Source organism: Typopeltis vanoorti, chromosome 2 (assembly GCF_054136105.1).
Source record: "Typopeltis vanoorti isolate ZY-2024b chromosome 2, IOZ_Tvanoo_1.0, whole genome shotgun sequence".
Taxonomy (NCBI): domain Eukaryota; kingdom Metazoa; phylum Arthropoda; class Arachnida; order Uropygi; family Thelyphonidae; genus Typopeltis; species Typopeltis vanoorti.
Genome location: NC_143550.1, coordinates 37,280,784 through 37,296,125, shown reverse-complemented (window position 1 = coordinate 37,296,125; position 15,342 = coordinate 37,280,784). Strand labels below are relative to the sequence as shown.

The window sequence follows — 15,342 nt, the reverse complement described above, 5'->3', positions numbered from 1 at the left end:
TAAGGCATTTGATAGGATACTACACAAAAGGCTGTTGCATAAACTGGAGAATATGGGATTGGAATATAAACTCTTGACTTGGATCAGGAGATGGTTGACAGACGGATATCAAAAAGTGGTATACAGTGAGTGTGAATCTGCCAGATTTAAGGTGACAAGTGGTGTACCTCAGAGTTCAGTCCTTGGGCCATTATTGTTCAATCTATACATTAATGACATCAGACAAGATCTAACATCAGATGTGCAATTGCTTGCTGATGATGTGAAGATAGGTAGGGCAATCAGGGATGCTACTAATGTTCAGCAATTACAAAATGATTTGAATAGACTGGAAATTTGGGCAAATGAAAATGGCTGTCAGTTAGTAAGTGTAGGAAGCCGATCTGCATAGATAAAAAAGTTGTCATTCCATTGTATAAACCCCTGATCACACCACATCTGGACTATTGTGCTCATATTTGGTCCCCAGGATTTGAAGGGGATAATTAACCATGGAAAGAGTGCAGATGCAGATAACAATCAGGACTGTACAATGTTAGTTAGGATTGGCTGAGCAAATTTAGACTGCAGAGTTTGGTAGATAGAAGGAGAAGTGATATGACTGAGACTTAAACTGTTGAGAGATAGTTACAGGGTTGACACTGGGGAGTTCTTTCATTTGTTGGAATAGAGAGAAGGAGCATTGATGAGGGGGGGGGACATCCCTAGAAGTTATGAAAGGAAGTTATAAGCAAGAGGGTAAAGAGTGGTTGAACCATGGAATGTATTGCCTGATAGAGTAGTGAGAGCACAAACAGTCAATGTGTTCAAGGAGTGGTATGAAACCGTTTTCTAGGGTGGGCCTCCCACGATGAGTCTTGTGACTCCATAAAGGCCTGAATCATAATCATAATAATAAAAAAATATTATTTTCTAATCAACCAGTGGCAAACAAAAATTTTCAAAATAAAACTAAATTTGCTGATCAAAACAGATATTGCAGCTTAATCTCAGCCTTTGAAACAAGATGTCTCAGTACTGTACTTTCTTGCAAGACTGTTGAAATGACCGTTGCTAAGAATCTTTGATATCAAAATTTTTAAATTCAGTTTTAATAAAAGCAGCTAAAGCCTTTTCAAGCACTTTCTAAAAATTACTTTTATTACAAATACAATTTATGTCTGCACGGTTAGCCTAGTGGCTATGTGCTTCGCCGCAACCATATGACTGGGGAAGGAGTGTCCTGGGTTCGATTCCGGCCACAGACATGAGGAGCCTAAGGATCTTTCTCAGACATAGCCAAGTTAGCCAGTCTTGGGCGTGGAGACATCAGGGTTGTTTCTTCCCAGTTTATCTGGGGGTTTTCCTCCCGCAAGCAGGCAAACCGGCCCCATGAACACACGCAGCTCCAGCCACAGAATATACTGGAAGGCATAGGGTGAGTCAACTTATCCTCGGGATGGGTATGACTTATAAGGGCTTAAGATAGCTCTGTAACAGGCCTGTAGGCCTAACATGTAAAGGAAGAAGAAGACAAATATAATTTGGTGTTATAAAGAGCCTGTGTAGCTCAGTAGAAGTGGCGTTTGCACTCTACAGTGCTTGACCGCACAACAAAAGGCGTTCGAATCTAGTCGCCGACTAGAGGAACTTTTTCTAAGACTTTTCTCGACTGGTTCCAGAGTTAGTCGATCTCTAGCACAGGCTAGCAAGTTTTTCGTCCTGGAAACTCAAGAAAATCAGCCGTAGAACCAACATTATTTTCAGACATTAAATACATTGTGTTAGGGTTAGGGACCACCAGATGGCGGAACTTATTAGCTGCCTTCTTCACTGCGTGCCGATTAATTAGTGATAGCCTTGGGCAAGCTATCTCTGATTGGCTACCAGTGGAGATTGAATTGCCCACTGAGTCTCCAAAAGTTAGATAAGTCTTAACGGCCTCGCCTACTCCCTATATGGGAACAAAAAAGCATTAGCTGTTTTTTTTACATGTAGAATGAAGTTTATTTGCCAGAAATTATGCCTTAATATTGAAGGTCTATTATTAATATACTGTTTGATCATTTCTAGATTACAAAAATAAAAACAGTTACCTGTTCTTGTAACTTTTCAATACGATCAATTGATTCACTCACAAATTTTTCTGTATTCTTTTCCTATTAAAATTTGAGACAAAGTTAAAATTGGCAACAAAATAAAGTTGCATATTCAAGAAATATACACCACAGTCAACCTCAATTGTAACTATCTGGAACATTTTCAAAATCTATTAGAGCCAGGAAATGGTGAAATTATATTTTAAAATATAAGAAAGCAATGTTAAAATTACATTTTCAATCACTCACACACACACAATAAAACAGTAATAGAAAAGCACATTTAATCAATCTTTACTCAATTCCTTTCAATTGGTTTTGTCTTTGAACTTATAGCATCATGCTACTGAAGAATGCAAAGATTCAACAAAGCTTTTCAAATGAAGGTGTTTTTTTTTTTTAATGTGAATTCCATTAACAAAAAAAAGGTTATAAAATGGCCTGTAAATTACCTATGAGTGAGGAAATCTGGATACCCTGGTCTAGAAATCAAATTTCAGAATTCTCTCAATGTAAAATTGCAGCAATCAAAAGAAAGATAAATTATGATCATCATCATAAGAATATAGCAATTAAGTTTTAAATGTTCAGAAGTAATTTGTATTATCAGGATGTAATGGATGTGCTTTATTGTTCCCCAGTGCACTCAAGTATGCTGCACTTTTTGCTTTAGGATAGCATTTGAAAGAAGAGGAGGCAGCAATAGATGAAAGATACTTAACAAGCAATTAAGTCTAATCTCTAAAGGTACCTGTGGTATATATCAATAAATAATATCAAAACCATTTTTGATGTTAAATAATGTTTTAATATTATTTATTAATATTAATTTCTAGCTCAAGGCAACCAATTTGTAAACCAATTCTTTCCTGTTCTTTGATTTGCTTGTTTCTACATACTGATGATGTACAATTATCTTTGGTATAAAACATCTGTACTTTCATTAAAGTTAATTACTGTGGTTATTGTGTATTTTGATCTTTAATAAATTATATTCTTGTTTTTCTCTCCCTTTACAGAATGGTAAGCATGTGAAGACTAAACTGCTCATGGCTAAACTACTTGTATGTGGAATTGGATAACTTCACATCATATTGCCATAGCATCTCATAATGCACAGCACATTCCTTTTTGAAATGTATTGTGATAACAATCACTTCCCATCTTCAACCTTTACTGCATCTCATCAGTGGTAAAGACCTGTGGAGATAGTGACAGCTAGATCAATAGTGGAAGTTAGCTACCAATACTTCCATGAATAGAGCTCTCAAAGGCCAAAACTGATCTGGGCAGTGACCCTTAACTGAATAGCAATATGCACAATCAAAAGGAAGTATGATGTACATTATGAAATAGTAGAGCAATGTGACATGAAGTCATCTGGCTTCATGCACAAGTAACCTAGTTGTGAAAATACTACACATGTTCAGGTAAACAATAAAAACAGGAATACATTTCTTGTTATTCTTAGTGAAGAATTTATGGAGCAACATATGTGTTAGAATAATTACTTTACTTAACATTAAGAAAGTAACAATCGACATTTTGACCTCTGTATTGAGGTCATCATCAGGAAGACATACATACGTACAGGATACAAACTACAGAACACTGCACTATACTAAAGTAAGATGAATCTAAATGTTTGTTAATTTGTTAATCATTTACTGTAACCTGACCTGTAGTGAAAAAAAAAAAAAAAAAAAAAAAGAGCTATGTTAAACAATTTCTAAAGTCCTCTCATATTGAGATTTTCTTCTGTTTGGGGTTGTTCTGGTTGCTGTACAGGTTGAAGATGAGGCCTCCATATTCTTGGAACAATTAATCCATCATTTTTGTTCAGATTTGGATGATGTTTCAGCATTTCACAAGCTTCTTTAAATTTTCTTTCAAACCCCCAGCAAAATTAAGAAAGTGACCTCCAAAGATCCTCTTCCATACCTTGCCCAACCAGGTTAACAAAATCAATGTACCCGTAACCTACCTAACATAGGGGAAACAGGTCAAAACACACCATCCCAATCAGAAAAGAAGAACACAAATGCCATTAAATATCTCCACTAAGGTAAAAACAGGCCTATCAGACCATGCACTCCAAATATGCCACAGAATCGACTGGAAAGGCACCAAGTCCCTACACAGCACTAAAATCTGGTTTGGAAAATCAGAAAATTTCAAACAAATGTTGAAACATCATCCAAATCTGAACAAAAAATGATGGATTAATTATTCAAAGAATGTGGAGGACCCATCATCAACCTGCCTAGCAACCAGAACAACCCCAAACAGAAGAAAATCTCAATATGAGGACTTTAGAAATTGTTTAATGTAGTTCGATTTTTTTTTCACCAAAGGTCAGGCTAAGGTAAACGATTAACAAACATTTAGATTCATTACTAATTATATGAAGAGCCAAAGGCTTCAATTCGGCGACGTGAAATTATTTAAGTTAATAATAATAAGTTAATAAGTCACGTTGCCGAATTGAAGCCTTTGGCTCTTCATATTGTCAACCACGCTCTTGCCATGCATGGAAGCTGGGCAAGAGCGTGGTTGACAAGGGTGTTAGAGCTAGGTTCTTTACTTGGAGAGTGGTAAATGAGTGGAATAAGCTTCCAGAGTCTGTTGTGGGTGCTACGACCGTGAATGAGTTCAAGGCAAGGTATGATAGATACTGTGTGAATGTTGAATAGTTGTTCTTGACATGATGTTAGGGCCTCCCTCGATGAGTCTGTCGACTCCTTGGAGTTTCCCGGAACAATAATAATAATAATAATAATAATAATAATATAATGAGTAATTTATTAAGACACCTTCTTGGCAATTCTTATAGTAGGGTATGGAAGTTCTGTTTGCTACAAATTTGGTATTATCTAGGTCTACCTACTCACTGATGAGACCTCAATAAAGGTTGAAACTGGTCTGGGTAGTGACCTTCTCTCATAATGTAGAACAGTAATACAGCTCCTAGGAGCTGGGTTTCACATTATTGGTAAATACCAAGAACAGTGATCAGAGCTTGCTCCACCCTTGCTATGAGTTGCCTCAGTGTTGCACTATCCAGGTATTTGCTTACGGTTGGACTCGCCGAACTTTATATACAGTAAAACCCCATTTTTTACGTTCCCACAATTTACGTTTTCCTGCCATTTATGTCATTTTCCATTGGTCCCGTCTTAAGGCCTATTTTTACGATATATTGTTTTCCCGCCATTAACAACTTGATGTGGACATTATTACCTGTGATTTGTGTTTTTTTTCTCGGGTGGCAATACTGATTTTCAAATCGATTTCTGCCAAAATCTGTGCATTTCTGTTCCCAGATGGCGTTGCTTTCGGCTTAGTTTCGTTTCCTCCATCATGGTGACTTACACGCTTGCAGCAGTAATGTAGTGATGAGCAATACCGTGATTTTTCAATCAGAGTACGAATTGATATTGCAGAATTTCTGCTACGTAATTTAGCATGAGAAAGTTGCTTTCAAGTTGTGGTGGTGGATTATCCATGTTAGTAACATGGATAATCCACCATGGAGAAAAAACAGAAAATGTATTTCGGTAGAAGAAAAGATGGCAATTCCGTGACATGTAGATTGGCATGCCAGAACACGTGTACATTTAGCAAAAGATCTTGGACTCTCCGTGTCCACCTTGAACACGATAGTAAAAAACAGGTCAAGCATTGAACTCAGTGCAAAGCAATCTGGTGCTATGTCAAAAAAAAAAAAAAAAAAAAAAAAAGCAAATAAATAGATAAATGTAAGTAATTGTAAATTCATTTATTTCCAGTTATTAAATTTTGTAATCTAGTATGTAGACTCACATATAGCAGTAAGTCATCTTTTAGCCTTTTTTTTAATGTTTTTTTTAAATTTCCTGCTATTTACACTTTTTTCCATCAGTCCCCTGAAAAGTGTAAAAAAGGGGTTTTGCTGTAGTTTCTATATTCGGCATGAAACTCTGAGTTTCTTATTTGGCTATGAAACAATATGGGATGTAATATCCCTTAACTAAAATAATTTAGATTCATCTTACGTTTGTGTAGTGCAGTGTCATGTAGCTTGAATCCTGTACATATGTATATTTAACTGATGATGACCTCAATACAGAGGCGAAACATCGATTGTTACTTTATTAACATTAAGTAATTATTCTAGTATCTGTGCTGTGTCTCCATAAATTCTTCACTAAATGCTGACCACCGTGTAACCTTAAATGAAAGAAAAAACATTTCTTGTTAATTATAATTTGTAACTAATAATATAATTATAAAAAAATGAAGAAAAGGAAAAATGTTTATGGCAGAATGACTTTAATAAATGCCAATGGTAGGGAGGTAACCGAATCAGTCAAAATAGTAGAATTACTAAGTGAACATTTTGCAAGAGTATATCATCCAAGTGGAGATATTGCAGTAATGAGAGGCAAAGACTTATATGGGAACTGAGATAAATTAAATGGAGGGGGCTTAGCATATCACAGAACCTTTATGTGAATAAAGCTATGGGATTAGATGGTATACCAGCTCGAGTTTTACGTGAAGGTGCTAGGGAATTGACGGTGCCTTTGACCACATTGTTTAATCTAAGTCTCAGCTCTGGATTAGTCCCAAGGGGTAGAAAGAAGGGGGAGGGGATGGTTCCACTGCAAGACTGATGTAGCAAATTACTGACCAATCAGCATGTCAGGAGTTGTTGTCAAAGTACTGGAGAAATTATACACAAATGGACAGACGGAAATGGGATACTGTTTGGGGGGGGGGGACAACATGGTTTCGTAAAGGGTAGATCGTGCCTCAATAACTTGGTCATGTTTTGATACTGCTGGACTTTGCAAAAGCCTCTGATAGGATACCACATGGAATTCTAATCAATAAACTGCAGCACATGGGGATGGATATAGGGTTGGTGAGGTGGATAAGAAGATGGCTGATTTAGAGAGACCAGAGAGTAGTGTATTCAGGAGTAGAGTCGTCCAGAAGAAGGCCTGTGACTAATGGCATGCCATAAGGCTCTGTTCTTGGGCTGCTACAGTTTCATTTATACATTAATGATTAGGATCTGTATGGAACTGTTCAGTTGTTTTCCGATGATGCAAAACTGTTTAGTTTGTACATTAACAATATAAGATCTGAAAGGAACTATTCAGATGTTAGTCAGTGATGCAAAATTGGGTAGAACAATAGTTAATACAGATGATGTTAAAATTTTGCAAGATGATTTGGATAGACTGGCAGACTGGGCAAAGGAAAATGGATATCAGTTTAATGTGGCAAAGTGTAAGGTTATGCATTTTGAGGTAAAAAATTTACCAGTTGTATACCACCGATGGAACTGTACTCCAAGAAATTAATGAAGCAGAGATTTGGGAGTGTTAGTGGATAGGGAGTTAAAGCTTAGAGATCACATAGTAAAAGTGACTAAAGCAGCTCATCAGATTACTTGGTTACTGGAGAATACTTTGATAAGCAGAGACAAGCATGTTATTATTCCTTTTTATCAAGCCTTGATAAGATCCCCACACACACACATCTTGGCTACTGGACACAGATCTAGTCACTTGGATTTCTTTGCAATGAGGAAGAGGTGGAGAGTATTCAGAGGCGAATGATCAACACAGTAAGAAGGTCTATTGAATGAACCATACAAGAACAGGTTGAAGATTCATGAGTTACAGAAATTGGTTGATATGATTGAGACAAAGTAATGAAGGGTTTTTACAAGGTTAATACAGAGGAAATTTTTCAGTACAGGTGGTGGGAGAACTGGAGGGGGAACACATCCTTGGAAACTGAGCAAGAGTATAGTTAGCAACTGTGTTAGAACTAGATTTTTTGCTTGGAGAGTGATGAATGAGTCGAATAGTTTGCCAGAGTTTGTTGTGGGCATCATGACTGTGAATAAGTTCAAAGCAAAGCATGATATATATTGTGCAAATGTTGGATAGTGTTTGGCATGATGTTTAGCCCCCCCCCCCCCAATGAGTCTAAGGACTCCATGAAGTAGCCTGTAATAATAATAATTAACAGCTTAAATCTGATAACAGTAACTGGATTATTGAGTGATAAGGAGTTAGCAAAAATGATAAACTATAAATAATTTTTTTTTCCTTAATGGAGACATGACAAACTTATAAGAGTGGTTTACAAAAATCTACCCAATGCACTGCTGAACTTAGTTGAACAAGTAGTCAGCATATCCATTCTCCAATCAAGCTGTGTGTTTGAATATTTTGTGAATGTCTGCATTTCATGATAGCATGAGACTACCATCACCTTGCATACTGAGGTCTGAAGTAGCTCAAAAAGTTCCATGTTTGGCTTCTAGAACAGGGTTTCTGAAATACCTAACCCTTAGGCCACCCACAGTATTAAATACTTGTATACTATCAGTTAAATGCCTTTCATGGATAACATTTATATAAAAAAATGTATCACCAATTATACAACTAGATTCTCTTTTGGTATAGTAATTGCTTCAAATGTAGCAGGTAAATAATTTGAAGGTCAGGAAATATGGCTTAGCACATTCCACTATGTCAGGAACAATGATGCAAGAAAACAGTTATGTTTTCTTGTATCATTGTTCCTGACATAGTGGAATGACCATAAAATTCTTACTTAATCTACATTAGTGTAGATTAAGTACAGTTTACCATGTACTACACCTATTCCCTTGTGCAGTTCTCAACAACTATTCCCTGAAGAGCAGGAAAAACATCATATGGAACTATCTCTGCAGATCTGATGTAATTTTATAAAATCCTTGATAAATTCAGGAGTATGAATTTTTTGGTAAGCCCTGTTAATCACTGTTGAATTTTAAATAATCCATTGCATCTATCAGTGCTGATCACATTATAGCAAACATTCCAGTTAGAATACCATGATGAATTTGTAAGGATTCCAAATACGTTTAGCTAGGGTTCCAGAATAACTTTCATATTGATGGACAAAATGACTTATCTAAATGCATGAGGTCCCCCCCCCTCAAAAATGCAATATAAAAACTGACATTATTGTTCGGAATCTAAATAAAAGACTAGATTATTCCCAGACTTACAAAAAATATTTTGTAAAACTTGGGAGGTAGTGGGGAGAGGAAATAATAATGGTAAATGGCTGCTGAATCTCTGTTCTACATACAGAAGTCACATCTGTTATTACACGTGAGTAAAAATTCATGTAAGAACATAAGTCTTATTTATTGCTCTTATTTACTAATTATATCACAGATTTAATTAACTAATTTAAGGTAATAAGTAATAAATCACTTATTTATAATGAATCATATAGTGAATATAATTCACTATAAATAATCCAGCCAGACGGACACCAATCTGGCTGGAGTCAGATGGGCACCGACAATAAGCCTTTATTGAACTCCGAAAGATTCTTTGTATTTCCAACTGCGATTAACACTATTGACAATTACTGACAGCAGCATTCTTAAATAGTCACCTAGAACACATGGTGATGGCATGTGACCAATTATTTTGCATATATTCTGCATAAGTGACGTTTAAGTACATCTGCATAAAGGTTTCTAATTTCATGGCCAGTGTTATGTGTATTTACACCACATTACATTGCAATGTAACGTAGTGCAATAATGTAATCAGATCAGATCTTCCTGTTACAGGTTCTTTGGTCCTATGTGATGTAAGTAGGACTTAAAGAACTCAGATAATCTGAAACAGGAAGATTGAATCTGATTATCAAGATCTGAGTGGGATAAAAATAAGTATCACATTCTAAAGAACACATTAAGAAAGTTATAAATAGAATCAAAATTGAACAGGTGCAAACTGCACTCATAAAAACAACTATTTTGATGAGAAAGTGAATATTTACTAGAAAACCAAACAAAATGCCCTTTATTATAACAAACTATTTTTTATTTAATCCCTATGAGTTTCTTATTCTGTAAGAGCTGACTGCAGATGCAGTGAAGGAAGCCTGTAGTGAAGTTGTTTAGGAAAACTAGCTTGATAGTAAATAAGTTAAAGAAACAGTTCTAGGAATGAAAAATTGTATCTGACAGTGTTTGTTAACCTAACTCAACTATACTGTAGATCAGTAAAATTACACACACACACACACACACACACACACACACACACACACACACACACACACACACAAATGACTTTCACTTAAGGGGACTGATTGGGACTACAGGAAGAGATATTTTGTTATACACCTTCGAATTAAAAAATCAGAATAATCAAAGAAAATGTGTTGATTTGCAATTCTAATTTATTGCATAGAAAATAATTATTACCAAATATGAATTAGCATCATCTAAATTTACATACTTTGTAGATTATATAACCATGCAAACACAAAAATGTAACATAAATTATAAGAAAACTGTTATTTGAAAACACATTAGAATAATGGAAAAAGAAATGCACAAAAATTACAGTCAAAGGAAAATATGATAATTAGTACTTTGATGCATCCCCCCCCTTGGCTTTTATGACCATTCATAAATGGTTAGGCATATTATTTACTAGCAGTTTACAGACTTTTTTTTTGTTTAATCAAAACATGTCCATACAAACTAGAAACAAAGTTCATTTTTGTCTCTTGGGGCAACTTCTTGAAGACATTTCTTCATAATTCTCAATGGGGTTTAAATCTGGTGATTTTGCTGGCCAAGGAATTACATTGATTTGCCTTTCAGCCATCTATTAGTGGTTTTGGAAGTGTGATAAGAAGATAAATCTTGCTGAAAAAAAAAAAGGAAATCACCATCACATAAAGTGCTCAAGAATTTCTTGGTACACTTTGGAATCGATTCTTTTGTATACAATACACAGCCTAGCCTAAATTTCACCAAACATTTCATGCATTCTTTATCAAATGTTTCTTGCTTAAAATGCCAAACATGTATCCCTTGATGACCATAGGACACCTAAAACATACTTTCATTGCTAAAAAATAGCTTTTTCCAGTCCTCTTGACCTCACAACTTGATGTGGTTATCCAAGGGGTCAATAAAAGTCTAGGGATCAATAAACACCTAAAATGATTTTGAGTAACACTAAATATGCAACTATTCATCAAACACAATCTTCTCATTAACCATTCCAAATAAATTAATAAAATGTAAGTAAATTTTTAATGTTCTTTATACATTTCTTTAGGTATTTTCTTTAAATATTTCTTATTTATTTCTCATAATAAATTTCTCATTTATTATGAGAAATTTATTATTGATAGCATTTATTCATTTATTTAACATGGGGGTCGTTGAGGGATCATGGAAGTGTCAATGTTCTAAAACATTTGCCGACCCCTGGCTTACACCATCGCACTCTAGCTGCCTTTTGTTTGGAAGTCATGAGTGGCTTCATCTTAGGTACCCAATTTGCAAAGTCGTCTCAACATCATAGATTTAGACACATTCACACACAGTTCTTTCCATCTCCTGTGAAAATACCTTACACTTTGGAAGCTGTTTTTCTTCATGATATTCTTCAATCTCCTCTCATCTCTTTATGTAGTTATTGCCTTTCAACCTCTATTGTAGCAATTATTTTGAAAACTAGTTATTAGAATATACTCTCAATACTTCACTCACACTTGCTTGAGAAGATTTCAATTCCTTAGTTATAAACTATTGAGTTTGACCTTCTTTGTGTAGAGACACCATACAAAACTTCTTAGCTTCCAATATATCACTCAACCCATGTTTAGCAAATGAGTAACTGAAATCCACACACAAATGATTCCTCACACACGAGTCAGTTCCGCAGCTACTGAAATATATGCTATTTCTATGCTCTCCTCAAAACCATTCGGAAAAATCTGGAATATTTTAATATTTTGAGCCATGTTAAAAATTATTCTAATTTTGTGAAATAATTTCAAATAACAGTTTTCTTATAATTTATATTATATTTTTATGTGTTTACATGGTTATATAATCTGCAAAATATGTAGATTTAGATTATGCTGATTCATATTTGGTAATAATTATTTTCTATACAGTTGTAAATCATTCAACACATTTTCTTTGATTATTCTAATTTTTTGACTCAGATGTGTAATAGAATAACAAAAATGCTAGTTCAGAATAACAGTATACTAAGAGGATTTGATCAGCACTTCACTTGGGGTTAAATATATTTAATTCTTAAGATTTTCATTTACTTATTTTATCACTCAGACTGCTTGGCCACACTACCATGTACTAGCAGAGCTAATTCTCAGGTGGTATGGCCACTTAAACAGATTGGGAGAGGAAAGATTAGCAAAACAATTGTTTGTCAAGATGACAGAAGAACAAGATGTAGATGGATTGACACAGTAAAAATGTGTCTTAGAACACAGAAATATAAGATCTAATAATACTGGAATGTTCAATGATAGCACGCTAATTCAGAGGAAAACTGTCAGTAGTTAGTAATGACATAACTTTTTCATATAGCACTATCATAATATTCTGCACATCCCATAAAGATAAGTGTCAGGAATTTGATGATATTTTATCACTAAAATAAAAGAAATCTATAGTATGTCTAATTGCTGACATCTGAAATAATCAAATATGAACAATGCCATTACCATAGATGTTCTTGTATTCAGTTACTTTGATGTCTTAATAATGCTGACGGTGCAAAGCTTCTTTGGTAAAAAGCATGACAAAAAAATGCTTCTGATTATTTTTCAGACTTAATAAGGATATTTTAAGGATATTTTTCTGAACAGAAAAAAAAAAGCAGCACAGAGTTTGAATGTTAGTTAAAGTCAAAAAATTTCAAAAATAATATTAATGAAAAATCAAACTAAATTATATTTAATAAAACAAAGTAATCTTAGAAGCAAATATTTGTCATAGCAATATTTTTTTAACTTGGTCAGAAAGCAAACATTTGACAAGAAATTATTATTATTTTTATCCTTTATCCAAGTATGAGCAAACAAAAGAGGCATTTGATGTATCTCCATGACTGATATTTTAAGGATATTTTTCTGAACAGAAAAAAAAAGCAGCACAGAGTTTGAATGTTGGTTAAAGTCAAAAAATTTCAAAAATAGTATTAAGGAAAAATCAAATTAAATTACATTAATAAAACAAAGTAATCTTAGAAGCAAATATTTGTCATAGCAATATTTTTTTTAGGGGTGCTTAGGGGTCAAAGCTGTATAACTGAGAGGCCACCTCCACATAGCCTTTAAAGGAATGCGGAGAACCGACCAGGGCTTCTGACCTAATATCCAATCCTCACCTTCTCGTGGTGCACCCTGTTGGGTATCTACTTGGATACTGAACAAACGAGGATGGGCTGGCAATTTGGGATTTAGCCGACCAAATTGTATTCTTATTGGTTAAACCAAAATAAAAAATGATGGTACAACATGACAAAATTTCATGCCGGCTGGGACGTCGCCCGGTTAAACATGGCCCCCATTGTTTTTGCCAGGGAACCAGGGCGAACAGCGAAAAGTCAGCTACTGGAAAAAATCTGAAAACAAACCCCAACTCAACATCACCAGAGTTAAAGATCGGTACTATCAACATAAGAAGCCTGAATGGCAAAGAAATGGAGCTAGCTGAGGAATTAGATAAGTACCAGATCGACATAATAGGGGTGAGTGAAACAAAAAAAAACAAAAACTGGTAAGATCTTTCTGAGCAATAAATACAAAATGTTATATTGAGGCAATGACAATCAAGGAAAAGAAGGAGTAGCCATAGTATTCAACACAAAATACAAGGCTAATCTTCTTGAATGGCAGTCAGTCTCAAGTAGAGTAATGTGGGCAAATATGAGAATGGGGAACTGGACAATGAGACTTATTTGTGCCTATGGTCCCACAGAAGGTTCTACTAAGGTAGAAGTGGAGTAATTTTTTGAGACTTTAGAAAAAGCAACTGACACAATGAAAAAGGAAAAAGTGGTCCTTGTTGGGGATCTAAATAGCAGAGTAGGAAATGATTGTGAGACATACAAAAATATTTTTGGAAAATTTGGAGAAAAGAGCAAAGCTAATAATAATGGCAAATATCTGTTGGATTTCTGCTCAGGACATGGACTGGTTATTACTAACACCATGTTCCAACATAAAAATGCGCACAAATTCACATGGAGAGAAGAGGTTAGGAAAAAGAAAAGTCTCACTGACTATGTTATTGCTGATAGTGATGTTTTCCCCCTGGTGCAGGACACCAGAGTGTACAGAGGATTTGAAATTGGAAGTGATCACTATTTAGTCTTGAGCAGGATAAAATTGAATTTCATATTGAAAGGAATAAGATGCAAGAAAGTTTTAAAGTGAATAAAAGTTGAGCAGCTCTCAGATGTGAACTGTAGACTAAAATACACAAAGATTATTGAAGAAAAAATGAAAGAGTTTCAGAACAGGAATCAAACCTTGGAGTTTCAGTGGCAAACTCTGAATAAAACATTAATTGATTCGGCCAGGGAGGCATATGGTGAGGTTGTCTGCAAGGATAAAAAAATCACAACTCCCTGGTGGACACAGGAAGTTAAAGAGGCACTGAAGGAAAAGAACAAAGCATATCAAAAGTTCCTGGCAAATAAGTCAGCTTGTGCTCTTAGAGAATACAGAGACAAATGTAAGAAAGCTAAACACTGTGTAAAACTAGCTAAACAAAAGTCATGGGAGGACTTTGGCAAGAATATAGAAAATAAATATTAAGAAGGTGGCAAAACATTCTGGAGGTTGTTGAAGAAGCTTAGGAATGGGGGAAAGAGTGCTGTAAAAGGAGTTAGAGATGATAAAGGTGACATGAAAAGTGGAGAAAAAGATATCCTTGAAGTATGGAGTAATTACTTTGAAAAACTGCTAAATGAAACAAGCAGTGATGACAGCACAGTGGTAAAAAACACTGATCAGGCATGCAGGCAGGAATACATATCCATACTTGAAGTAGAAAAAGCCATCAAAGGCTTGAAATGTGGAAAGGCAGCTGGAGTAGATGATATTCGACCAGAAATGCTGTAGTATGGTGGTGTAAGAGTCTTACAGTAGCTGCACTGCACAGTTCAGAAAGCCTGGACAGAGGGACGAATTCCTGATGATTGGAGTAGAGCTCTCATAGTACCCATATATAAAAAGGGAAATAAAACTGAATGTGAGAATTACAGAGGTATTTCACTACTGAGTGTTCCTAGCAAGATCTATGCAAGTATACTTGAGAAACAGTTGAGAAGAATTGTGGAAGAAAAGCTTGGTGAAGAACAAGCTGGATTCAGGCCAAACAGAGGCTGTCAGGATCAGATCTTCACTT

At 35.2% G+C, this 15,342-nt stretch overlaps 1 protein-coding gene and 1 pseudogene across 2 annotated transcripts in view; one reads left to right on the top strand and one right to left on the bottom strand.

Moving 5' to 3' along the window:
• LOC150108927 (G protein-activated inward rectifier potassium channel 3 pseudogene) overlaps positions 1-3,229 on the top strand; it is a 77,959-nt pseudogene extending 74,730 nt beyond the window's left edge. The window contains exon 3 of the transcript XR_016549405.1: positions 3,098-3,229. The product of XR_016549405.1 is annotated as a G protein-activated inward rectifier potassium channel 3 pseudogene, transcript variant X2 (transcript). The remainder of the gene's footprint in view (positions 1-3,097) is intronic.
• Positions 1-15,342, bottom strand: part of LOC150108926 (ATP synthase subunit d, mitochondrial-like) — an 84,548-nt gene that overhangs the window by 26,021 nt on the left and 43,185 nt on the right. The window contains exon 4 of the mRNA XM_090404359.1: positions 2,076-2,138. Coding sequence (XP_090260485.1) covers positions 2,076-2,138 — 63 coding nt within the window. The remainder of the gene's footprint in view (positions 1-2,075; positions 2,139-15,342) is intronic.